General features: G+C 38.7%; 2 protein-coding genes across 3 annotated transcripts in view; both read right to left on the bottom strand.

The window, feature by feature from the left end:
* Positions 1-578: 578 nt before the first annotated feature.
* On the bottom strand, positions 579-8611 carry LOC142396035 (transmembrane protein 237A-like). The gene is made up of 10 exons (XM_075478579.1): positions 8542-8611; positions 8331-8459; positions 8060-8165; positions 6745-6899; positions 4816-4936; positions 2774-2965; positions 2487-2560; positions 2305-2392; positions 1856-1977; positions 579-646 (listed from the first exon to the last, which is right to left on the bottom strand). Exons 1-10 carry the CDS (start codon positions 8609-8611, stop codon positions 579-581), a joined length of 1125 nt encoding a protein of 374 aa, XP_075334694.1.
* A 12652-nt stretch (positions 8612-21263) lies between these two features.
* Positions 21264-27925, bottom strand: part of enox1 (ecto-NOX disulfide-thiol exchanger 1) — a 111548-nt gene continuing 104886 nt past the window's right edge. For both annotated transcript variants that reach the window (XM_075480093.1, XM_075480094.1), the window contains exon 16: positions 21264-25747. In XM_075480093.1, the coding sequence (XP_075336208.1) occupies positions 25616-25747 (132 nt within the window). In that variant the 3' untranslated portion in view covers positions 21264-25615. The remainder of the gene's footprint in view (positions 25748-27925) is intronic.

The raw sequence follows: 27925 nt of genomic DNA, 5'->3' as shown, positions 1-27925 counted from the left end.
AAACTAAGCACAGACACAAAAGAACTATAAAAGACACAAAAACGAGGCAAAAAAAACTAGAAGTAGTAAGGCATATTATTTTGTTTTAGGAATTATGACAATGAAGTTGTTGTTTACTGAAAGAACAGCAGAAACAACTATTCAGTTAATATATATGAGCACACTTTCAGGTTTATTTAAAGGTATATTTTTCTAGTATTCTCAAAGTTTCCATCAATCTATGGTTAATGGTTGATAATGGTTAACCATCCTAATAATTATCTTTATAAAAAAAAAATCATAATACATATTGATATTAAAAAAAAGACTTAATTATATTTCAATCCAATTTAATTTGGAAACAGAAGTAAAAGAACCTTAAACTTTAGACCTTCATTCTCCAGCTGAGGCTCTTTTCACTGCTGAGACTGTCAAAACACCAAACAACTGACAACTGTTCATTTACATACACTGTGTTTCTTTATTTATGTACAAAATTACACTCAGTAAACAAGTTGTGGGTATTACATGGTACAAAAACAAACAATAAATAAGCAGCAAAACTGATTTCGAGTCAGAGACAGACAGACGGAGGGGTTTCAGACAGGGATGTCAAGGTTTTCGTCTTCTCGTGGGTATCCCTCCACCTCCATTGTCATCAAAAATTCTGTAAAAGAAGGCAAACAAAAACAAGAGCATCACTTTGCGTTATTATAGAAACGACACACTCATCCTGTTTGTTCAGTATGTGCGTCATAATCACTGTGTGGTGAGTATGAACTTGTTTTATTTGGTGCCATCTAGTGGTAATAGGAATAATTACATCTACAGTTTACAGAGATTTTTCTTTGCAGGAATACTAAAACATCTCACAAGGTCTGTTTTTTGTTAACATTATCTTTCAACTGACATGTTATTTGTCCTCTTTAACAGCTCAATTAGTATAAAAACATTTTAACTGATTTTTACAAAGCCCTATGGAGGACTGAAGCTGACTATCTTTGAATGAGCCCTGATTTTTGTACAGAAATAAAAAACTTTAACGATAACGCTTGACATAAAAAGACCAATTAAGAAAAGAAAAGAAAGACCTTTCAAAAGTCCTATTATTCTGTTAAACTATTGCCAACTCAATGACTTTTCAGTGCTTACACGGCTCAACCAAATCTCTTTAGCCCAACAAAATGTGTTAGTTTCAGGTCAAAATGAAGGAAACACAACCCTGTCTCACCAGATAAACATCAGCCACTGCTGATTATATATGCACTTATATATATCTTACTCTGCACAAAAAATTAATCATTCTCTTATTTTATTACTAACAGAAGCTGTATTTTAGTCGTCCAAGTTAATCAAAAATGGATTTCTTTCTAAATTAAGTCAAAATTCGTGTAGTTCTGCAGTTTGTTCCTGTGGTTTAAATGACTATTTAGTTAACTTGACTTCAGTGTGCATCATTTAAGTTTCAAAAACCTAAATATTTGCTACTTTTAATACACAAGATATACAGAGAACTCCAACGTGAGTACTGTGACATCTTATAGAGTGAAACCCTCTCCTTATTACGCACAACATGTCTCAGATCGTGAGAAACCCAAACACAAGTGAACAGAGATGATCAGAAACTTGAATGCTGTAATGATTATAGAAAAAGGACGACAATGAATAACACAGGTTTTCATGTTTCATGTAAAAGTCATATACTGAATATGACCAGAACTAGCATGTAGCTAATTTGAACCCTTTAATACATAAACTGGTGGTAGAGTTCATGTAGAACAGTGAATTCCATATGATTGATAAAGTTTTGAATATCTATAAATTACTTCAGGTCAATGTGGCCCAAACAAAAGTTAACCTGACAGTTATAAATTACCTTCTGTGTAGTCGATGTCCGGTCGCGTGGACACGACGGCCCAGGCCACACCCACCAACAACGCCACCACGAGATTGACCACGATCCACGGCCGCAGGATCTGCTGCTCTGAGGCTGAGGGCCTACAGGAGGTGAGGGGGAAGCAACAGGCTTGGATTACCAGCAGAGAAAAGCAGTCAAAGGGAACATCTGACAACTCATTTTCCTAATGACAGATTTTTAACAAACAAAATCTCAGAAAATGAAGAAGATTAAACCTGAATGAACATATTCAAGCATTCCTAAGATTTTCCTCCACCGTGGGTCATAACTGTAAAGGGTCCTCATCAAGACTGGAACTTGAATGTTTTAGCTAGTTGTCATATCAACCTCATTCATATGGTTCACAAAAAATCATCTGTTAGCTTATCACACAGAAATATAAAAACAAAAAGAGTCGGGGTCCTCACCACAGTGTTTCGTTGGCGGAGGGATAGAGGTTGATGCGATCACTGGTCATTTGCTGGCTGAGGGACAGGATCAGGGCTATGAAATACACTGAATACACACAGATATGCTGTTAAGACTCTTATTCATCATCACCACTGCAGTCGTCATCAGCTCTGTTGTCTTTTGGTCTGGTCTCACTTACAGAATGAAGCCAGAGCAACAGGGTCGAGGGTGAGGAAGCCTCTCAGAGCCATGGAGGTCTTTGCCAGGTTCACTCTGCAGGTAACACCAAACTTCTTGTTAATTCAAGTCACTTATTGTTTCTGGCTCTACTACGGCACAGATGCACTATTTGCATCGGTGTGTGTTGCGAATGTCCTGTTCAAAATTCAGTCACTGAAACTCGAGATTAGTAATATATAATAGTGATATTTCAGCGTTTTTATTGGTCTTTCAGGCTGATTTATGCTCATTGACTCACTCACAAACCTGTCGAACGCGGACACGGTGCTGATGGCCAGGAGCAGGTAGAGCAGAGACTGAGCTGGGTAGGCCAGCGGGTGGTACTGCTGCAGCAGGTTAGGCAGTGTGGTCATCTGATCGCCCGCCAGCACGTACACAACAGTGATGTTCCACACAGCGAACCCAGCCAGGAATCCGTGTGAGAACAGGCCGATCACCCTGCAGACAAAGAACACAACCCAGAACTAAATGTAAAACTGTTTCATTCCCACATTACATGTTTGTGAGAGCTACAATGCGTCTTGTGATGTCGCGTAACCTGCTTTCATTGTTATATATCTTATATAATTTTGACTAAACCAAATGTCTCCCAAAGAGCTGTTGACAGGGTTCAATGAAAATGTTTACAATAATATTTTAAAGCTTAAAGATGATACTGATGCTCTTCCTATGAGTCAAAAATCAAGCCAAAATGTGCACAGCCGATTTGATCTACTGATGGAGTTTGAGCTGGCCGTTTAATTGGACCCCCGCCCTCGTACTGGTGCCAGTTCACCCGTATTCATACCTCTTTGATGGCCAGTTGCCAATCTAAATCACGTTCATTTCATTCACGTTTTTTAAATTTCTGGTCCATAAAATGCCAGGAAATAGTCAAAAATATCATTTTCAAATGTTCATTCTGTCTGAACCAAACTTGAGAAAACTAAAAATGAAGATCTTTGTGTATTTGCATGAAAATCAGAAAGGGCTTAGCCCTGTATTTAGGTCCACCGTGATGCCAGTTTATGTGCATAGGAGTGAAACTGAGTTGTTGAACGATACACGTCCAGAGCCAAGATGCTGTGGATCGTCAGAGAAAATGTTCAGGACATTCTGCCTCTTCTCTGTCTGTGGGAGATCATTGAACATGCAAGTGCAGCTGAATTCACAGCACAGATGTTGTCTTTAAGTTACTTGAATGATGATTTTGTCAGATGTAGCTGCGGTGCTAAAATCTGGATTTTATGTGAGCAGAGCAACAGTCTGGAAACGCTTTAAGTGACTACAAGACGACACAAACTCTTAATGGGATGATGTTCAGTCCCAGTCTCTGATGTGGCAAAAGAAACAGAAAAGATGCAAAGATGTGGAACTTTGGAGCTTGTGTGGAGCATCAGGGCCAATTTAAGAAACAAACTTTGACTTTTTCTCTGACTTGACTTGAGTTTATAGAAGCAGGAGTGATTCGACCCCCAACTTTATCACCTGAGTTTGTTACTGCTGCTTTCAGAGCTTTGATTTCGTACGGTATTGAATGGAATGTTAAAAGGTAAACAAAATTGCCAGTTTAACCTTTACAATTGGGAAAAACATTTAAACTACAACAGATTTAAAAAAAAATATTCTCTGCTAAAGATATATGTAGCTAAGCTGGACGAGCAGGCCTGGTTTCCACTTTAAAAACATTATAAATGTGCGTTTCTACGTATTTCTTATGATTCCAACCCACCCTAAGTCTAACTCTCATTCCAGGCTTCTTTTACAGCTAATTGTAAAGTGTTTTCACTTGTTTTTATATTAGGTTTATTAGGACCAACCCTCAGTTAGGCAAGGCAAATCTATTCATGTAGCACAATTAAACAGCATGATGATTCCAATTGCTTTAGAACATAAAAGCATTAAAAACAACTAAACTAAAACAGAGAAAATGGAACAATGGAGTAAAATATGCTTCTTTCACATCTTTCCAAGTAAACCCTGAGTTGATTAAACAGGCTAAGGACATATAAAGAAGTTAAAACTACAGTCCAGAAATACTTCAAAGTTACCCAAAGTTAATCTCACAAAATCTGATCAAAATACAGTTTTTTCTTATGTACTTTTTCTATGTCTTTTATGAATAACTAGTTATAAATATTGTTGCTTCAGCAGCATTCACAAAACTGCGTCTTGCATTTGCAACAAGTTTGCATCGTACTTTAAACTCCACTTTGCAAACTGCTGCAACTATCTTCTTGTCTTTAAAGTGAATGGAAGTAAAAAAAAATGTCATCCTCAGGGATAGAAACAGATTTGTGAGTGCAGACCTGAAGCCGTTGTGAACCCTCAAAGCGATGTCTCTGGTGGTCCAGATCTGTCTGGGGTCCACGTAGTCGTCCATCAGCTCCGAATGTCTGAGCTGCTCCACTCGATCTGCCTGAAAACGCCCTGCACACACAGCCATGTTACAATCAGTCTAAAAGACATCGATGGTTCTGCCTAAAATATTTACAACCAAACCAAAAGTGCAGTTTCTATCTGATCTTCAGTTAATATGCGGTTATCACTGGAGAGAACCAATTCCAAACAAGTTTGGACGATGGGTAAATTGTAAATCTCATAAACTGAATTTTTATTCACAATTGAACATGTAAAAACATTAAATGTTGAAAGACATTTTACTAAATGATGAAAAATAAGAGGATTTAAAGCAACAAAAGGCTTGAAAAGTAGGTGGTACTAAAAAGTAACAGCTAGAGGAAAAAGATTGGTAATGAATTAGGGTTAATTGGCAACAGGTCAGAAACATGACTGGGCTTAAAAGGGCACCTTAAAGAGGCAGAGTCTCTCAGAGGTAGAGATAGGTAGAGGTTCAGAAATCTGATAATTTTTTGGAGCAATCTCAGAATATCGTTTAACATTGACTTTGAATTTTCCATCATCTACAGTATGTCATCAAAAGATTTAGAGAATCTGAAGACATCTCTGTGTGCAAGGAGCACAGTCTAAAATCAGTATTAGATCTTTGTGATCCTCAAGCTGCACTGAAATTAAAAAAAGGCACAAATCTGTCCTGGAAATTATTGCATGGGCTCAGGGACACTGGCAGAAAGTGTTTGTCTTTGAACACGGATCACTGTGCCATCCACAAATGCAGGTTAAAGCTCTATGATGCAAAGAAGAAGCAACATGTGAACATTATCCAGAAACTCTGCTCCTTTAAAATGGATTGAGGCAAAGTGGAAAACTGTTCTGTGGTCAGATGGATCAAAATCTGAAATTCATTTTGGAAAGCATTGACGCCGGATCCTCCAAACTAAAGAGGAGAGGGACCATCCAGTTTGTTGTCAGCTTTCAGTTAAAAAACCTGCATCTGTGTTGGTATTGGGGTGCATTAAAGCCTATGGAACTGGAAACTTTAACATCTGGAAAGGCACCATCAGTGCTGAAAGGTTTATACAGGTTTTAAGGCAACATATGGGGCCATCCAGACGATGTCTATATCAGGGAAGGCCTTGCTTATTTCAACAAGCCAAAGCAAAATCACATACTGCATCTATTGCAACAGCATGGCTGTGCTGGATTAACATGCCTGCAGTCCAGTCATTATAATTTCACCAGCCGAAAACATTTGGAGCATCATGATAGACTGAATACAACAAAGAAGACCCCGGATGAGCAGCTCGGATCCTGTATTAGACAAGAATTAGACAGCAATCCTCTCCCAAAGGTCCAACAGCTGGTCTCATCAGTTCCCAGATGTTTACAGACTGGGGATGCTGCACAGTGGTGAACACTGCCTTGTACCAACTTTTTCTTATATGTGGTACTGCCTTCAAATTTGAGATGAGCAAGCATTTGTAACATATATAAATAAATAAATATACCATATATATTTAACATTAAATGGTTCCCATGTAAATAAAACATTGGTGTATGAGATGTGCCAATCATTGCACTCTGTTCTTATTTAGCATCCTCTCTTTATTGGAATTTTGTTTGGAATTTTCTAGTTTTACCCAACTTTTGAACAGATAACCTATTTGTCTCAAGTCTGTATGTGAACACTATCCATGAAACTGGATTAAAAAAAACTACAGAAGGAAAGCAAAGTAAAATAAAATCTTTCTGCTAATTTACATTGTTTGCATTGTTGATTTAAATGAACAGATAAGTACAATTGAGTAATGAAAACATGAAGTTAAAGCTGTGTCTTTCCCTCCTTTTCTACCCAGTTGAATGTGATTCACACTCACGGTTCCTCTCCACGAAGACTTTGCCAACTGGCTGGCTTTGTCCATGTGGGGCGGAGAACAGGGAATGCTGGGGGATGGGCGACTGGGCATCAGTGATGATATCATCATCTTCAGCTCCCAGGTCGTTGCTGCAGTGCTCTGTGGCTTTCGCCTTCCTGCTGAGTAATACAGGAAAAAGGGTGTTTGCAGGGCCGGGACAAGCAGAATACTTTCCAGGCAGAAAAGCCTAATTTCAGACATAAAGAGAAAAGAGGGGAAGCAATCTTTACAAACGAGTGTGTGAGTAAAACCCCTCAAAAGCCTCTGATGACACAGTCTTTCTTGGGTTGTTCAGGAGAAATCAAATCCCCTCTTTACAACTGCTGACTGTCATGATGGCCAAAGAGATAATACATGATCCCAGGTCGGTTGGTGATCACAGTCCACTGGTTATTCACAATGTACCTATAAATCAGGTCACATGACATGTTCATGTAGTGATGTTATTGCAAGTGAGCTGTTTTTTTTTTGGCCCAAGACAAAAAGACATAGAATATCTCCGTTAAAGACTGCCTTTAACATATCTCAATTCCTGGATTAATTCACAAACTGAAATTAAGATATCATTTAATATTCCAGTGCTTCATAACTGCCACTGAATTATCTCACTCATTGATCTGCTTGTGGCATCTGCCGTATTTCTGGGTATTGTCTTCAAACTGACATTTTCTGTGATAGAAAAATACTTTAAATGTTAACTGTAAGTTACTGAAAAACTGACCTGTCATATTTTCAATTTACATCTAGTAGCATTTTCATCACTCAGCTCTGTATTTATTGGTATATTTGGATGTTTAATTAGTTCTTTAGATGCTCACGTGTCTGATTTTTTTATATTAAGCACCATTTCTACATCCAAATGACTCCTCATTGTTGACATGTACACTATTAATTAAGATGTTGATGATTTCTATTTGAAAAGCGGAGTTTGCTGACGGTGAATTTGAGATTCACAACAGCATACATTCTCATACAAGATGAACTTCAGCTAAAAATGATGAAAAAAAAACTGTAACTGTTGCTCAGCTCTGACAACAGTTCCCTTTTGGACTGGCATAATTGATGTATTTTATTCTAAATTAATTCTTGATTAATCAGAAACTATCACTCAATTTTGAGTTATGTTTCCTTGAGCTCAGTACTAATGAGAAGGTCATCTCTAATTTCCAGGCCATTTGGTTAATTTTCTGACTTTTCCTCAAATGCCACCATCATGTTAAAATGTGAACTTCATACTTATTCGCATCGGATTAGTCGACTTTATTCTGGTAATCACCTTTTCTTTTTCGTTCTTCTGGTGACAGCGACAGCCATCTCCTCTCCGTCCATGACAGACTCGGCCATGTTACCGTTTGGAACATCAGCGTGCTCCGTTTCCTGGTCTGACATACAAAAACATGACAGAAAAATTCTTTAAAATGACGTTTTATCACCATTATATTTCATATTTCGGTCATACACAACCTCCAAATGACTAAATTTACACCCACCACCTATCCCCCACCAGCCGGCTCATGCCCCCTTTAGTTAAAGTAAAGGTTTGCTACCAATATTGGATGCTTTCTTCTTTTTCTTCTTCTTCTGTGGTGCTGGATCCTGCAGATCTGGAGTCAGAGGGTCCCTGCTGTCAGGGCTACTCCTGTTGTTCACATTCTCCATCTCCACCTCCTGGCCCACTGTACCAGAGCAGGACAGAGGCGTGTAAACAGAGTAAAGCAGAAAGAGGACTGTGTGGAGCTGCTGGAATTACTAGCTCACCTTCCCCCTGCTCCTCTATATCGTTCACTTCCTTCTTCACTTTCTTCTTCTTGCTCTTAACGGTTGGCATGGTGATGATTTTCTGTGAGAGAATCAGAAGTTCAGCTTGAATCTCTGACAATGAAATAGACTGTGTAGATTTGAAGAGTAATTTAGGTCAGTAATTGATGTTTATCGAGGATCTTAAAGTGGCCGGGTGGTGATGCCTGTGTGAGATAACTGGATTAGTCTGAGCTCTGACAACAGGTGGTGGATCAAAGCTTCGGAAAACCACAAACCGTTTCTGTGCACAATGAAAGCAATTCAAACCAATTCTTGGTCATTTTAAAAAGTTTGTTTAGCAGATAATGCACTTCGATGGCCATTATAAAAGAAATATCTGTATATCTAACATGGTCACCTGCAGCAGAGAATAGGGACAATTTCTTTATGTTTTGCATAAGTATAGTATGATGTAATATATTTACACCTCAGAATGTTTCGGGGCTGTGTTGGTTCAAGGCACAAAATGCACAGGTTTCATCATAAAGGTTGAAGACCTGCACAGTACAATTTCTGGGCTCCAAAAACGTGACATGCCTACATTTTCCAGTTAAAATTGGGACATTACCTCTTTTGTGCCATATATTGGATATTGGAAAATTACAACATGTTCAAGAGCACTCATAATGAAGTAGAAGCGGTTTTGAGATGGTAAATACAAGGTTAAGCTGGGATGTTGATAAAAATGCGGTTCGAGTTAGATGAAAACATGATTAGATGTACCTCATCACGTCATATGGACACTGCTCTCCAACAACAGATTTTCGGCACCATTGTTGTGACAATACTATGTATTCATGCTGTGGGCAGAAGTAGATGTTCATACTTATACAATTCAACACAGTATGTAAATACAATAACAGAATATTCCCAAGAGAAAATGGTGTGTTAGACTTTATTCTAACTGTGCCACTGCATCACAGAGTGTCAACCAACATGCCTTTATTAATATTCAATTCTTATTTTCATTCTTAAATTGATTATTTTCCAGTTATATGCAGCTCCTTCATCCCAGGCACAAGTTAAGAACGCTGTTGTATGCTCTCACAACCACAAGCGTATTTCCAGTATAGTATAGTTATTTCAAGCTCCAGAAACAGATTACAAAAGTAACCTGGTCCCAAAACATTACTTCAGAAAAGTTACATTAGAGTCAAGACTACTTGAGAATAATCAGGTTGTGAGTCTTGACCCCACCACACAGTTCTGTGCACACTGACACCAAAGTAAACTCATTTTTGAGCAGTCTGACACTCATATAAACTCTGAATAAAATACGTTCTTACGCAAATCAAATCCCTTGTACAGGTGATATAATGTATATATCAATCCACAGTCAAACAATGTGTCATTTTTATGATATTTGACTTTTTCATGTTTAGAGTCACCGCACCAACAGGCACATAAAAAGACCGTAAAACCAGCAAGAAACTGCTCTGGCCTCTCGAAGTTGGATCCTGTAACTTTGTAACTCTGCTTTCACATTATGACAACATTTAAGAATGAATTCAAAAATGTATTTGATCTAATCTAAGCGCTGGAAGACTGCATAACAACAAGTATAATCCACACCTTGATGTTTTAGAGCTCTGAATACGAGCATGTGAGGTTGATGAACTGAACTCACTTCAGTTTATGGGTTGTTATAGTGGGTGGGTATGAAAATGTGTTGATAGGAAGATAACTGGCCAAAGGATGCAGAAGGAATTTGAGAGTAAAGTGACAATGAACTGGCATCATATCATAGAAACATTGATTAGAAAAAAATTCAGCTCTACGGGACATCACTGGGAACACCTGGTTGTGAAATAATGTGTTGCATTTGGCAGGCTGTGGAAATCAATAAGGACTTCTGGTTCTTCATGCATACTATTGATACCATACTCAAATACTTAAAAATGAAGGAAAAAAAATCAGAATACTTCAAATGAATTGAATGTTATGATAGATAAATCATTAGTGCACATGGACATACACCTAAATTAAGTTTTAAGCATTCCATTGTGGCAGAAAATAATCTATCTAATCTAACAGCATCAAAAACTTGAGAACATGCTGAGAATTAGCCTGCTGGAACAGAAACAGACCGAGTGCTGGAACTACATCAAATTCATAGAGGAAAACCAAGATTTCAGGTTAAAAAAAGTGCCAGAAAAATCTCTCATAAGCAAACTTTAAGTTTAGGATTCTCCATGGTCAATGAATGCAAGCTTTTAAGGTAAAAAAAGAAAAGGTAATATATTATTTGACATTTTTCTTAGTTAATAGTTTAAAAAAAATGCAAAACTGAATTATTGTGAATAAAATCTTACTTAAAAAAGAACAAAAGCACTGATGCTGCACCATGAAGGACTGCTCTAAATATTACTTGGTTGCTTTAACTGTCTAATGCTGAAAAATGATATCAACTTCATTAGCATGGCCGGAAGAAAGCTTTGTCATGTCATGAAGAGATACTATTTCTACACAAAACCTACTTTTATGAGAGGGTAATTACAGGTTTATTGCAGGAAATCAGTGTCTGTTCTCACCTGTGCAGTGGAGTCTTTCTGGGGCTGAAACTCTCCAGATGGTCCTCTTGTGTATCTGATCTTGTCAAGCTGAACTGTCTTAGGGTGAGCCTGAGTACAAATACTCCCCCTCCTTTCTCTTCTCCTCTATCCTCTCACGGTGATTAATCCTAGATTTGTCTTGAAACTGATTCGTGGACTCTTCATAAGGAAATCTTGAAGCAAAAACAAAAGACGAGGAGGTAAAGTGAAGCAGAGAGGAGGCCGAGAGGCAGGAGGTCAGCGGCTCTGAGACGCCTCTCAGGGTTTAGAGCGGCAGGTGGGTCACATGCTGAGCTGTGACAGCCTCTGGGAGCTTTGTGGTTGGCTGATCAGATGTGATGTCACCTGCTGGCAGTGCTACAAATTAGCCTGCATGCCAATAATCCCTTTGTGCTTCCTTACTGATGTTCTCCCCCAGCAGATCCAATCACTGGTTACTCATTAAGACATAGAACCAGGTGAGGTGAAACTCTTTTCTCTCCCGTACATCCGTGGGAACATCCTCAAATCCCAATATTCAGTTTTAAACCCCAAATCAGAGAAGGCTGGGACAGTATTGGAAATGACAATAATGAAAATACCATGATTCTGACTGCAGACAGTATAAACTCGAAATATTGCATATTTTCTTCCCTTAAAATGAACTTTCGTTATACATCTATTTGTGCAGTTCAGGCCTGTCCAAACAGAAGTTTGACAGATTGAAAAACACAAGCAGTCAGGATGGAAACAGTAAATCTAGATTTTTTATTTTCAAAGTGCAGTCAGTCACTAAAATTCACATCTACAGAAATATATTCAACCCGTGCACACCACACATAGCAGATAACAAATGGCCTGGTACATGTCCTACGGAGAGCCTCCCACCCCCTCTTACGACAACATTTAACAAAGCATCAACCCCGTCAGTATCTGAAAACACATCATCCTCGTAAGCACAAATGCTTATGCAATAATGTTGGGATTGTTTGGTCATTGCACCACATTATCATACATATACATATAATATCTGTACTGAAAAAGGATGTCGCCTGGTTTTTATACCTCCCTTTTAGTTTTTTTTAGGCATGTCCAACTGGGAGGAGGCCCTGGGGCACACCCAGCACTTGCTGGGGGATTGTATATTCCTTCTGGCCTGGGTACACCTCAGGATCCTGGATTTACACTCCTGGATCTGTTGCCTCTGTGACCCCACCCCGAATAAGTGAAGGGATGGATGGACATACTGAAGCTGTAAATAACTTTAGTCAAATTTAAATGCTAAACTGTATCAAATGTGTGCTCACTACTACTAAGACTACGGGTAAAATCACAGTGTTTTATAACCAATAAATCGTTAAAAGTTCAGCAATTACTCTGAAATACTTTAACGACGTAAAATGTTTACATTTCTTATTTGGATTTAATTTACTCAGACCTGATTCTCCAAAAAAGGCTAAAACTTGATATCTTTAAAGGGAACACCACCAGGTCAAAATGTATGGTTTTGCTCAATAAACCTTCAATAAACTGTGCAGGTGTGCTAGTTCTCCCTGAGTTTAACAGGTTAAAGATAAAACCCTCACACTGCAGAAACCAGGTCACGAGCAGAAATCCAATTAGACAAACACAAAGACGCACAGAGCATGTAAAAGTGAACTGTCACCCATCACTTAAATATCTGCTAATGAAACAAAAGACAACAACACGATTACTTTTTTAAGGACAAAAACTATTTCCACATTTAAATTTCCCTTAAATCCACTCTAACAACTTAACTAAAACTCATCTGGAGTTTTGGTTTCAGCTTTAAAAGATCCCCACAGATCTGCAGCTCCACCTTCCACCACCTCACCGCCCTGTGTTACCTGTTGTGTTGTGTTACACTCGCTGCTGTTTGCGTGGATGACAGTCAGGCTGAATGATACGGGGAGAAGACACTAATCCTCTTGTTAAATCGGCTGAGCTACATCTGCCCTGTAGAGGATTAACCTCTGTAACACAGAGGGGTTAACACACCCGCAATGTCCACACCAAGTGGCGCATCCCGGACATGCATCCAGCACGACTCTTTTTACCCGCTGGGTGTAATTGTTTATTACATTTGTGTCTCTGAAGTTTGAAATTAGCTTCTGAGTGAATACAGTCGTCTGTGTTTGATTCCTTTTAACTTTGTCTTCACACATTCTGTATTTACACTGAGTTGTTTTGATCTCATTTACATATTTGTCTTGAATAAATTCAGAAGATACAATTTTAACCAGCAGTCACAAAGGTGATTATTTTATCACTGCGTCATCAGACCACACAACTTTAAATACATGACAAAGGAAGACAAATAGCAGGGACTAATGAGTAAAAGTATTAAAACAAATAAAGCTGCATTAACTTCTTCTCTCTGCTACTTTATCTGACTGTAAAAGCTCAGAATGGGTACCAACAAGGAGTTTTACCATCACGGTTTATGGATTTTCATCATGTTCGTTGTTTCCTTGTGTGTCATTTGGATTTCCATGTTTGGTATCTTGGTTAATTTTTGTTATATCTTCAGATTGGTTTTCCTTTGGTGCTTCAGTGAGCTTTACCTTCTGCTTTACCATAGCCAATCAATTGAAATAAAGGCTCATGCAAATCCATTTTAAACTGCACTTTTTTCCCTATGTATTTTGATACTATGTGGCGTGGTTTATTGGGCCGAATTATTCAGCAGCTCAGAGGGAAAACTCCTGATTCCCAGTTCGTACTCGTACCTCAGTATGTATAATACAAGATTTCCTCTGTTCAGTACTTGATCAGTGTCACTGTTATCTTGTGTGGTTATTGTTCATCATTGTTCATCTCTGTGCTCTGGTTACAGAGCAGAGCTTTATGTTTGTGTTTGATCAAAGTGTGTTATTTTCTGCACCTGCCTGCCTCCTGCTTGTTGTCTCCTTTTGGGTCATTCACAATAAACGTTATAAGGTCATTATAAAGTTCTTATTTATGACTGACTAATCTTTTCATTCTCTTTTTAATCTGTTACATCAATTTCTGAAAAGTTTCTAAATATATAACTTGTTTTTTTGTAATTTATTCAGATGTGTCATATAACATGTTATTATCTGAATATGTAGGCTGTGTTCTGCCAACAGGAAACTTCCACAGCATCATAGCACCCGTTCTGAACACCAGAGGCCATATCTGATTTTTCCATTTTCTTTTCAACCAAAAAAACTACTGCTAGATAATATCAAAATCTCAATTTATGTTAGGTTGGTTTGATTTAAAATGAAACTTTAAATCATCTCTGAACCCTTTGGGCAGCATGAATTAAAGGGCTACATTTCCCACACAATTCATCAACCTACTCTAATATAAGCTTGGAAAATGACTTTATTTCAAACAAGACGTGCCTCCTAAAGAAATAAGAGTCTGAACTCTACTTTGCTTAATAGGTTCAGCCTTTACATATATTTAGAGTACAAAAACACAGTATGTCTGCACAGCATTTAACGGAGGCTAAATGAAGGAATATGCCTTTAAGACTTGAATATTAACACTGTCACAACTGTTTTTGTTCATTAGAAAATAACAATTATAATACCATGAAGTAGAATATGATTAGTTCCAATGCATGATAACGTGCAGTTTGTGCTTCTAACCTCCAGGAGTCAGTGTAACCATTTATTAAAACCCAGACTATGAAATAGAGCAAAGGGTTTGAGGGTTTGTTCAATCTCATGAACACCCGATTCACAACTTTATGCTCAACTTTCACATTCCTTCAGCTGTGATTTCATTCTATACCATTTTAGCATGAATTTCAACTTCCTAATTGTTAATGCTTGTAATGCTTAAGAAATACTAACCGGTGTATTTTACACTTTGCTGGATTTTTTGTCTTCTGAGTGAGCAAAGTGGGAGTTGTTCTCTTTTCTCTGTTATAGTGTTCACATGCACAAACCAACATCTCTGCAGGAGATCGTGTTGAGGTGGACTGCTGTCCTTCTTTAACACCTACCAGGTACAGGTTGGAAAGCATCTATAGTGCAGCATTGTGTTAAGTTGTCTTTACACAACAATGAGAAGCGAGATTGCAGCTCTAGAACATGATTGCTGAGAACTGTGACCGCAGCAATGTGCTTTGGACAAACCAGACCAAAGTGGAGATGTTTGCTCATAATGCACAGCACCACGTTTGGAGAAAACCAAACACAGCATATCAGCACAAACACCTCACACCAGCTGCCAAGCACGGTGGTGGAGGGCTGATGATCTGGGCTTGTTCTGCAGCCACCTTGCAGTCATTGAGTCAACTATGATCTCCTCTGTATATCAAAGTATTCTAGAGTTAAATGTGAGGCCTGAAACTGGCTCATCAACAGGACAATGATCCCAAACACAGCAGCATATCTACAGCAGAATGTCTGAAAAAGAAAAGAATCAAGGTGTTGCAATGGTCCAAAGTCCAGACCTCAGCCTGATTGAAATGTTGTGGTGGGACATTAACAGAGCTGTGCAGAAACCAATGCTGCAAACATCAATGAACTGAAGCAATGTTGGAAAAAAGAGTGGGCCAAGATTCCTCCACAATGCTGTGAGAGACTGATGACATCATACAGAAAACAATTACTTCAAGATATTGCTGCTAAAGAGGTGGTTCAACAAGCTGTTGGATCCTGGGGTTCACTTAGATGTCCCACATTGTTCTTCATTTTGGGTTAGTTTTTGTTGTTGAAAAAAACCATAATTTCACATAATTTAAAAAAAACGACGGGTGTATTATCTTTTTCACACAGCTGTTCGTGCCTTACTCAAGAACCCTGCTGGCCTCAGCATTTGATGCTGTCATTTGCAGTCACACACAGCTGTCAGCCAAAAGCATCCCCACAATAACCCATACACAATTTCACACAGGAGATTTCACACAGCCATGACTGCCAGGTGTAATGACATTACGCTTAAGTGATGAGACACGACAGCAGCGGCAGATATGAAGGAACGTCTCAACACCGCGCTCGACAAAGGAAGCACAAAGAGCTGTTGCTAATTACAGCTGCTGTCAACAGGCTTCATTGGACATGCAGCACAGCTAATGGAGGCAGGCTCCCTCTGTCTCCTCACAATGCTGCCGCACGCATTATTTATAGACCAGTCACAAAAACACACACACACACACACACGCACACACACACACACACTCCAGCCTCAGCACGATGAACATTTGTTTGTCCTAGGGGCAGTTGGCTGCTTAGCTGATTTTCATTCTGCTGGATTATAGTACGATTTCAAACAAGGAACCAAAACACCTCAAATGAAAAAATGTAGGAAAGCGTTTCAAGGGCCACTTTAAGTTGTGTCCAGTATGAGAACATGAATTTACTTCATGGCAACAACCAGCAAGAAGTATAACATTCACAGTAAACATGCGTTGGAAATATAAACCATCCTCTTGTCTTTCTAAACATTTATTCACACTTTGTGGAGTAAATGTTCAGAGAATAGACACATGTGGCAAAGCATTTAATGGCAAACACATTTACTTATTGTAAATGTCTAAATCTATTTATCTGTGACCTGGAACATGAATTAGTTCATTAAGTCCGACCCTGAAAGACATGATTACCACATCTAACTTATTAAAAAGCCTAAATTTGGTGGCTGATAAGCTCTTTTTCTTGACCTTGCTGCCTATTTATTCATTCGGCTAAAATTCAAAATTACAGTAACCCGGATTTTTTTAACTAAGTGACGCACCTCCACGTTATCAGTGCTAGTGTACAGTAATTGATAAATTATAAACAGCATAGTTTGTGCCTGTATAAGCTTGCCCATAGGAAACCGTTTCATGGCCGAATATCTCAAGAGAGCAGCCAGACGCCTCTCGAATATCTTCGGAACAGCTCCAAATTACCAACAACAAGCAGGGGTGAGTAGAACATCATGTTATAATGTGAAATCAAGGGCCCAATGTCAAAAAACGGTCTTGTCCTTTAAGGAAAGGTGGTCTGAGAAATTCTCAAGGACTTGAGAGCTCCAACAAGAACCCAAACACACTAAGCTGTGATGTTGGTCTTAGCTGTTCAATAAATATTCTACAAAAGTTGCTTTAGTTACTTTTTCCAGCGCAGTCTTACCATATTGTTACAAAGGGACTATACAATAAATATGATATAACAGCATATATGAAATATTGTCAAAGTTTGTTACTAAGAAAGGAAAGAAAAAGGCAGGAAGTGAAACATGAGGTTGTGACGATCTCAAACAACAACTTCTAACTTTATCCCGTGATTGAAAAATTTAGATGTCTTTAATGAGTTTCTGCTGCAAGAAGAATGGCAAAAAGATATTGACAAGGCTTTCCTGGTTAGATGCATATCAGAATATCTGGAAAGTAGATGATAATTCATTTTCTGTGTTTTTCTTTTTTTTTGTCCCCATCTTCATCCCCCACTGAACCATTTCCCAGCTTCGCTTATTTGAGCTTGGAGGCTTGGATGATATTATTTTGCCTTCTCATCCAGCAGAGGAAGGATTGCTGGAGGTAATTACTGGCCTCAGGAACCATCACCCAAGCCTGACGACTGCGCCCTCTGTTTATTGTTAGTTTTTGATGTTGCTTTCAGACACAATAGAAACAGAGACAGAAGGCTGGGAGAGATAAATCGAGGGGCAAGGACAGCGAGAAAGAGAAAGAGGGCAGAGACACTGATGTGAAAAAGGAATAAAGGAACAACAAGTGCTGAGTTCAGGAAACGCTTATTGAAAAGCAGTGTTACTGATGTTGATGAAACATTTATATGACACACTGTGATGTAACACCATCAATAATTAATCTCATTCATGTGCCACAAGCTCGTGGATCCAAATACTAGGAGTTCTTGTTCAAAAACAATTAAATTTGAGGCATAAATTATTGAAGATCAGCTACAGATGCTGCATGTTTATGTGCAGATATTTTCTTTGTTGAGATTAGACATTTGGTAAACAAACACATTGTAATATGGTAAAGAAAATACAGTAAAAAGTGCCAAAGAACAGATCTGGTCAGATTTGATGTGCCCTAATGAATGCTTTCTTTTGTTTTACAACTAAATTTGTGCTGGCTTCTTTCAAACCATCTCATATACTTCCAGTCCAAGGCAGCCTATATGCTATTAGATAAGTCAACAACTCCATAAAAGCATGAGGAACAAGTATGAAGCTGCTTCTAGCTGTAACATGTGTATGAGGAACCCAGAGGAACCCAGAGAGAGTCTTCCTCCTCTCCTGCTCCATCTTCTCCTCCACAGGCCACTGTGTGATTATGTGAGTTCCCTGTTTAGGATGGTGTATAAATAGTAAAGCTCTGCCCCAAATTGTGAAATTGGTTTTGGCACAGAATAAAAAAAGTAGCTGTGTGAAATGTATTCAGGCTTCCACTTAAACTCACAGACAGTGGCAGCTAGTGTACAAACATTCCTGTCTGTAATTTATCAATGAAAGCTAATAAGACACATCTTCCTCATTACTGGTGACAAAGCTATTTAGAATAAATATGTTCAGGTTTGGAATGATTCTGCTTTAATTCGCTACTTTAGTTTGAATAGTGGAAATAATAACGAAAAAGGCCAGTTGGGAAGGTTTCTGATTGGTCCCCAAAATGTGATCGTTAAAATATGTGTATATAATCTTAATCTTTAAAAACAAGGAAAAAGAAAAGAAGGGCAGGTCTTAGACATGAAATTCATGTGTGGAAAAATCACTTGCACTCTGGCCCTGGTGAAAATTATGAAAAATGCCATGGTGATAACTTGAAATTGAAAAACCAATGAGTAAAGAATCGTGAAAGGGGTTTCTACGAAGAAAGTGTCATTTCACATTTGTGAAATCATCAGTTAATTGTAACAGCCTCATATTTTTAAGCTAATTTTCTGGAAACTTTCTATATTGTGTCATAGAAATTAGCGGCAAATTTGCTGTAAATATATAGATATGTCAAAGATATCAGTGATGATGCAGCAACAGTTAAAACACTAAGTTGATATATTGTATCTACTTAAAATGTATAGTCACAGGACTGGAGAAGAAGAAAAGGAATTCAGCTTATGGTACAATAACTGTACATTTCATTATCTTAAACAGACACACTATAATCATCCACTGGCACCAACGCACTGCTTTACTGAAGTGTAAGTGTTATATCTTAAATGTTATAACATATAAAGAGGTAATAAACTTTGGGACGGTAGACTATCAAAGCCCTTCTAGTGAGATGAAGTTATCTTTAATTTTTCTGTATATCCTCATCAATTAATCTTCTCTTAACATCTGCTTCATGTTTTCCCACAACACAAAAAAAGAAGCTGGAGGCTCGTCAGGTCCCGTCTCAGAAAAGACTGCAGAGCTGCAGTAAAGCAGAATATCCATGAAAGCTCGTTTGAATTTCTTTGCAGGAACTTCAGTGAGTGAATTCTCTGAGGAATTAATTTTTCTCATGCTGAAGGAGGTTTGTAAGCAGGGAGAGAGAAAAACATGCTCATTAACTCAAGCTAGTTAACCAAAGATTGTGTTTGACCTAGTGAAGCTCTGCCCAAGACTTTTATCAGGGTTACTGTGCATGCTTACTTTACAGCATATGTTACGCCTGCATTGCATCAGATTCAGAACACTTTCTACATAATCCTTTGAGCTGTATTCACCACATTTATGGCAGAATCAGTGTAGCAGCTGTTATTCAATGCTGTCATGCAGGACTTTAAATAACCAAACAAGTTCTGAAAATGCTAATTTGGCCTGACATGACTCATTTATATTTCTCTGAATAAATTTCAAAGGCCTGTGAACAGCAAGTCTGCTTTTTTTTGGATGTGTTTTTTAATCCTTCATCTGACATGTCAATCAAACTGAAACCTTGCACCCTAAATCTGTTGATACATGGTTCAACACACTGTTTTTAATTGATTAAAATGTTTCATAACTAATCAAATACTTTATGAGGATGAGCGGTTGAACAACTTTTAATAAAGAGCAAAAAAAGCAGAACGTGTGAATGTGTGACATCGAACGGCAAATTTGTGTTCGTTTGTGTGCAAAGACCTGAATCCTGGTGTCTCTGGTGAGGTTCCTGTGCTCGCACACTGCCAGTGATCTCTTTAATGTTCACCGGAGCCAAAGAAGGCGATAACTTTAACAATGGAGATGGATGAGACTAATACACTAGTATGGCAGGAAAACTTGTGAGGCAGGCATCCAAGCGGCGTTTCTCACCCACGAAAAACAAACAGCATAAACAGTGTTCAGAGGAAGGATAACTTGCTGTAGGAGAAATCTTATTTTGACACTCACTTTGACACTTTAGAACACAGATGGTACCTTCAAAATGTCACCTTTGGACATGCATGTTTTCCTGGGCAGGCCTTGTCACAGTGGTGAAGAATCCGCAATAAAATGCACTTTACTGAGCATTTTATTGTCTCACCATGAGGTTTTCCTAACCCTAAACAAGTACCTTTTTTTTAACATCCATTTATGTATATACATACATACATATATATATATATAACCCTAACACAAAAAGAAATAAAAAATGCAAGGGGACTGAGGACCATTCCAGGAGCAATGCCTCCATTAAAGCATGTTTACAAATGCTTGATGGGTTTAATGAGCCTAAATTTTGGGCATTGCAGAGGGCTTCCCAAAGGTCCCAGCTACTTCCAAAATTTTGGCCCAAGTCTACACTCTCTGTAGGTACAGTAAAGTCTGAATGGACCACATAAAAAACTTAAAGCGCTTACCTTTAACAAAAAAAGTACCTCTAATCTGTATCAAGTCCAGATGTAAAGCAACAAAATTTAAAACAAAGACTGAGAGATAAAAGAACAAAAAAAAAAAGAAAAACAGTGGCGTGGAGATTAGACTCTGACACGAATCTCATGCTTGAGAGCCAGTTGTTCATCCTCTTCCTCTTCTTTGATGTCATGTAGTCTGTGATGACAAGTTATAGTTTATTCTTGGAGGAGCCGGTGCATCACTTACCATCACGGAAGGATAACTGGCAACGTGCAGCGGTAGAACAGCTCCCTATCGGTCGGAAAATGGCGGTAAAGCAGTACTCTGTGCATTGAAAAACTGATATGAAGGCCATTACAACAGTAAGTGATGTGTTATCAACAAAAACATGTCCTCCTCTTACCTCTTTCACAAGCTGCAGGCTTCAGTTTACCACAGTCACTGAAATAAATGATTAACCCTTAGAAGTACATCTGATCACTTAATAGACAGTCAGGGCCATTATCAATCTTCATTTCATCATATTTAATTACAATATGCAACTCATGGCAGTGAGACATTTCAGTCTGCTGCCTTCAGTGAACAGCATCTTCAACCATTATAATGAAATAAATTAATAAAGGGTACAATTACTCCTCTACCTCATATCAAGTTATCGCAAAACAAAACGTGGTTCCACTTTACATTACAGCTTGGTAATAAGATGGCAACAGGTTGGTAACAAAGAAGCAATAATTAGGTAACGCCATGTAATTACCAAAAGTAATAATGAAATAATAGTGTGATATTTGCAACAATGGCTACATCATGTAAGCAGCTGCCAGTGAAAACATTCTTGTTTAATCTGGGTCTGACTGCAAAGCCATTTTATTTCTGTGCTGCAATGTAAAGTGCTGCCCACTGTGATCTCTGCAGGAAGCGAACGCAAAACAGCTCGGCAGTGTTTTCACACTTTGTCGCTCACAAGATTACAAATCCTTTAGCTGCTTCTCTGAAACATTGTTTATTTCTTTGATCCAAAGCTACCTGGCAGACAGATTTCCGTTGAGACTTTGTTCTCACGCCAACTCCAAAACCATCAGCCATCACACATGCACTGGTTTTCAGGAGAAGTGATGATTTTCTGCAGTTTCACATCTGGCAGAAGCCTCAGCCTCATTGTATCCGTAGGTGAAATCCACCTGAAGAAGTTTTGAAGCTGAGCGGGTGTTTGTGTGAACTTTACAGGCCTCTGGTGTGAGATCAATAAGAATAAATCATCATACTTTATGTTGCTGGTGTGTGTTTATGATTTTTCTTGTATTCAGATTTGGATTTTTGACATCTGCAAAAGATTTTTTGCAGTTGGACCCATGTTGAGCAAGAACAGTTTGTCCGGCAGCTGCTTCACAGCAGCAGGGCAGTCCTGCACAGCCAAGTTAAAGCGCTCGTATGTACAACTGATGGGCTCAGGTTGTTACTCTAAGTGTCTGACAATATAACCAAAAGGATCTCTACTGAAGGAAAAGTCTCACTCTGACCTCTCCTGGGGGACGACTTGTTGCATGAAGTGTAAAGTGTTAACATGGGTGAGAGCATGAAGGGCTATCAAGGGAAGAGTGGAGATACATCACAAAGCTCAACAAGACAAGGTACCTTTCTGCAAAATCAAAATGGAAAACACATTTGTGTCTGTAGTTGTGGCATGTTGCACAAATGGATGTCCACACTGCTGTCTTTACACTGGACCTCGCACACCATCATGTTTGGAGCTTGCAAAAGCAGTTTTTATGTGAGGAAAATTGCTTCTTTAGGAGGAGAGAAACCTGCTGCAGAGTGTGTGGATGTAATTGTATTTTGCATTTGCTAAAAGATTTTAAGTACATCATCTGCCAGCTCTAAAGAGTAAGGCTTTGAATTTTAAATGCACCAGTCTAATGGCCAGAAATCAGCTAAAAGCTCCACTCTGGCATGTGCAAATAAATGAATGCTTTCACCTACTTTGAGTCTGATTACTGTTTCCACAATTTTGAAACAATCTCATAACCATAGACTGTATTTACCAAATGAAACCATGATGCCGCCCGAAGGATTCTGGATTGCTTGTTTTGAAGCATTTATCTTCATGTTTAAGTGCAGTCAGGAATGATGTGGGTGTCTGCATCCCAAAGAATCAGTGTTCCTACTGAGAAAATTACTCACAATGTAGGAATAACACCAGAAGAAGTCCTAAAGAAGTACACTGTGGACACACAAATGTAATCGCTCAGATTTAACTTCTCTGTTTTAGTTTTAAGCTGCATTTGATGTAACATTTACAACCGTTTTCTTCTAAAATACCTTCTATAGGTTTTGATGGGTTATACCGATGCAGGGACAGACCTGCTCACACACTCTTCCCTCAAGCTCTTATTGTTTTTCAAATGCACCACTCACACAGTGCACAACAGATAACAAAAACTGGGAGACGCACGAGCAGCTTAGACAACACAAAAACACCTGATGATGTTAGAATAGCAGCTATGAACTTAGCAGAAGGGATGGATCCGAGTAAGAAACCAAGGACACCATGCAACTGTATTGGGAAAGTTATCTGTCAATCAAAGTTTTGATCCTAAGTTTAACAAGTTTAAAAATGCACTCCTACACACTTGTCACAATGGGATAAATTAGATGGCAATGACCATAAATATACACATTTTGTGTAATCCATGAAAGTTTCTTCGCTATAACTTCAGAATAATCAAATTCAGTCACTGAAATGAACAGAAAATTATTAATTGTCATTATCGATAACAGGTAAGCTATATTCTTTATGTCTGCGACAAGTTGGCTGCACACTGAAACTATTGTAAAAGGTCTATTCTTGCTGATACGAGGTCAAAATGATGACCAGCAAATGTTTTTATTGTTTATGTTTGCTGAGAAACTCTTCCATGGTGCCCACCTTACGTGTAAAAAATATGAGTGGCAAAAGTCTGAAGCTCTAATCTATTAAAATAAGAGCAAAAATTAAAATCATCATGTTCTGCACGTGCCACACTCCTGGGGTAAACCAGGCCGAAGAACCTTAAAGGTACCAGCTGAATTATAATAGCCAGAGAGCCACCAGGGAGCCACACTTTAAACATCTCTTGCAATATATCTTGCGAGCCTCCCTCTGGTGTATTCTGAATTTCTGTAGCGCACCCCAGTTCATGGAAACACTTCATATGCACAAATCACAGTATGTGTCTAATTTTCCCTGCAAACGTGTATCCTAATGTCACCAGTCTGCATTTATAAACACTGTTGTAACAAAAATGAAGTGGTGAATGTTAAATATGGCTCTATGCAGAGCCTAAAGCAGCGTTTACATACTGTTGATAGAAAATGAGAGGAACATTGAGAAGATTTTCGTCCACTGCTGCAGCTACTTCCTGTTATTTTTTAAGCTCATTTTTAGTATAATTTCCTGTTGAAAAAGAGAAACTTAATACTAAACATGGTGATTCCATCATTTTTGTTGGTCTGGTTGGTCTATCTATACAACCCCGCCACCAGCCCCCTGACTTTGCTGGTCCTTTGATCTGGAGTGCAACAGTCAGTAGTTCAAACTAAACAAAGAAAAAACGTTTAAAGTCTGGCAGTGTCTCCGAACCAGTCCTGGAACCACTACCAGACATCAAAGGACATGACACAACTGAGACCAGAAAAAGCCAAACCAAACTAATAAGTTTGTCTCTGTCTGCATTCCTGCTGTTATATTGTCAGATACTTTTAATAACAATCTCAGTTGCACGTACAAGCACGTCTACTTTGCAGCATTAACAGTACTTGCCCTGTGTTATTACAGCGTCATGGCGCGCGCTCTCTAAGGTCCAAGATTGTTATGTGTACTACTAATTTAGACCAAAATACATGAGCAAAATGGGGTTTGAAAACCCCAGAGAATGATTTTAAAACATCTTCTGTCTAATCTGTGTTGTTTACTGCTCACACAAACTTTCGTTCCCTGACTTTAACCTTTAACATTAACAGAAGTAACCTGGTAAAAATGCACCAAGTCTGTGGAGAAGAACTGCCTGAAAGGATGTCCATCTATATAGTTCACAGAAATGAAAATGTAAAGAGGTCTGCCAAACCTCGATGGATGAAGCAACAGACGTAAAGTTGGATAACATCCTACCCGTACACTCAGAGAGAGTAAAGTTATCATTAAAGGTTTCTGTTGAGTTAGCTGCTGCACAAACCGACCCCAGTTCTGCTCTATGTGTGGCGCCATCATCATTCTACAGGTAGACCAGCAGAAACTCCCTTAAAGTACCCAGACAGTTTTAGCCAAAGTGGGAAATGAAGGATCACATTTAACGTAAAACAAAATGAAGTCTGACGATGAAGTCGCTGAAGGATCAACTTTGGTATAACTGTTTCAGTCCTGTCTGTGGATTGGGTTGCTGCTGGGAGACGCCAGACAACCAGGAGACCAGTTCATAGCAGAATCAGACGTAAAGTCTACAGACTGATGTGTAGAAATATCCTGCTGCCGGTGTGCCTCCAGGGAAGAAAATAACTTCACCTTGACTCATAATCCTGAAGTGAACCGTGTTTAAGAATCACTGAAAGTTAGTCTTTTCCACGATTTCCAGTGTCGGATTGAATGAAAATCACAGCACGTTACACTGCTGCCTGTGTGAGCAACACACACGAACACACGATTAAAAGTCTGAAACGTTGTGGGAGTCTGTTCGTTTCTGCGTGCCTTCCCGTTGTGTGTGTGTGCTGTCCCTGCGTCACGCCGAACTGAGGCTGTCAAAACCGCAGAACTTCCATCGTTTCTCCAGAGTGGCACCAACACCGCTCAGTTCCTGTCTGAACATAGTGGGCAGTCGCACCATGAGACGCTCAAGCTCCCCAGCAGACACCTGAAAGAGGAAATCAGACTGTAGTGACACACTGAAGGAAGTCGAGGAGGAAGTTTTATTAATATGATGAAAACATGCCAACTCAAACATACAGGTGGACATTTTGAGAACCAATTTAAAGACATTAGAAGAGCATAATACTCTATACAGCTGCTGCTACTTTTTGGAAGCCTGCTATTTTCTTAGGCTGTTTGTTTACCTTTCCTCTGTATCTCTGCCTAACTTCAACTTCAAATGATGCAGTACATCAGGAGTGGGAAATTTAAACTCTTTTCCTCTTGATTTTTGCTTTGCTCTTAGCATCAAATGCCATCATTAGTTCCATGGTTCACCTAACTTAAGAAATAAGTGAGCAAATAAGGCTCTATCAATACTATTTTCAATGTTTACTGAATTCTGACTTTGATTTGGCGTTCTTTCATTTTTCCAATTGGTTGTGAAATACAGATTTCCCATTTGCCTTCGAATGCACCATCAGAGCAGCACCAGTCTGCTGTTAAAAAAAAACCCACACAATGGTGAAATACTGACCATGTGATGAACAGTTTCTAACGTAAGAACTTGAGTAAAACACAGAGTAATGATAGCAAAGTGAAGTTCAGAGTTTATGGAGCTGATGTGAAATCAAGGAATTATGACACGAGTTCTCAGTGGAGTTTTGACCAGCCAGCAACCATCACGCTCTGCAGGGTATGTTTTAACAATGTTTTAACACTGAAGTCCTGATGACAATGTGCCTAAAACAGGGGCCAGTACCAGCAACCAGCTGTCCATGATCTACCTGATGAGGTAAATGTAAGCATTTAAGAATAAATCTTCCACTCAATAATTTTTCTATCATTTTTCTGAGCTCTTAGGCTATTTACTTTAAGCTCTTTCATAGCGTATTATCATGCTCCTAGGGTTATAAAGTACTGTAGTTCTCAAAAGAGGCAGATTCTGAGGAAAAGAGGTGGGGAGTACAGCAGTGGCCTAAAGTAATCTGTTTGAATAGAGGTGGAAGTGAGTGGAAGAAAAATCGGCTGTTATCTGCTGCTGCTCTGGTTATCTTTAAGGCCTCAGGAAATTGAGCTACCTTGTGAAAAAAAGGGCATAATATAAAAACTTTTAATTGCATTGGTATATATAGATAATTATACTGAGCATGTGAAGGTATGTCACACGGTGTTGCATGCTGGGATGTGAGCACCACCTTATAAGAGCTGCATAACTGTTATCTGGACCTGCCACTATTGTTTCCTGATTAGCTTTCGTTTTCTTTGACTAAAAAGTTGATCAAACTGGTCAAATCTGGCGCAGAAAGGGAGAGAAGGAAAGAGCAAAAGGAAGAGAAGACGGACTTTCCTCAGAGAAATTGAATCCCGCTGCTAAGTGAGAGATCTCTAATTAACAAGACGGTGCTATGCCTGAATCTGATTCCCTGCTAAATCCGCCCCCCTTTTATTTACCCGTTTATCAAACTAAAACTATTCTGATTCTTCTAAATAAATTCAGCTGTGTGTTCATTTCATTGATTCATTATGCAGTGGGTTTAATGAGTCAGGATATTGATGTTAAAGATTTGCTATGATATAGAAACTCATTCAAACATGCTTTTTAACTTGTAGTGAACAGATTTGTTTGGCATTTGATTAGGAGGACCAGTAATGGATTGAAACATAATTTTAGAGACTGATCCCACAGTAAAAACATGAGATCTGTGCATACATTATGTTCCCTCAGAGCAAGCAGGAACATAATATGTTGTGTAAACAAACCTAAACGTGTCATAAACTTCAACTACTTACATAGTTTATAATTAAATTGTACCAGGGAACCTGTGTTTTTCGTTTACTGCTAATTATTAGTTGTTAGCTCTCAAACATGCTAAACTCAGACAGTATAGATCCTGATCTCTGGACTAAAGCGAAAAGGAACCATCAGTGCTGAAAGGTATATACAGATTTCAGAGCAATATGCTCCCATCCCGATGACGCCTTTTTCAGGGAAGGCTTTGCAGATTTCAGCAAAGACAATGTTAAACCACATACTGCATCTATTATAACAGCATGGCTTCGTATCAGAGGAGTCCGAGTGCTGGACTGAGCTGCCTGCAGTCCTGATCTTTAACCAATTGAAAACATTTGGAGCATCATGAAAGACAAAATACAACAAAACTGAGCTGCTTGGATTCTACAT

Source organism: Odontesthes bonariensis, chromosome 12, assembly GCF_027942865.1.
Source record: "Odontesthes bonariensis isolate fOdoBon6 chromosome 12, fOdoBon6.hap1, whole genome shotgun sequence".
In the NCBI taxonomy this organism is placed as follows: Eukaryota; Metazoa; Chordata; class Actinopteri; order Atheriniformes; family Atherinopsidae; genus Odontesthes; species Odontesthes bonariensis.
The sequence above is the reverse complement of the archived record's forward strand: the minus strand, read 5'-3'. Positions and strand labels throughout refer to the sequence as shown.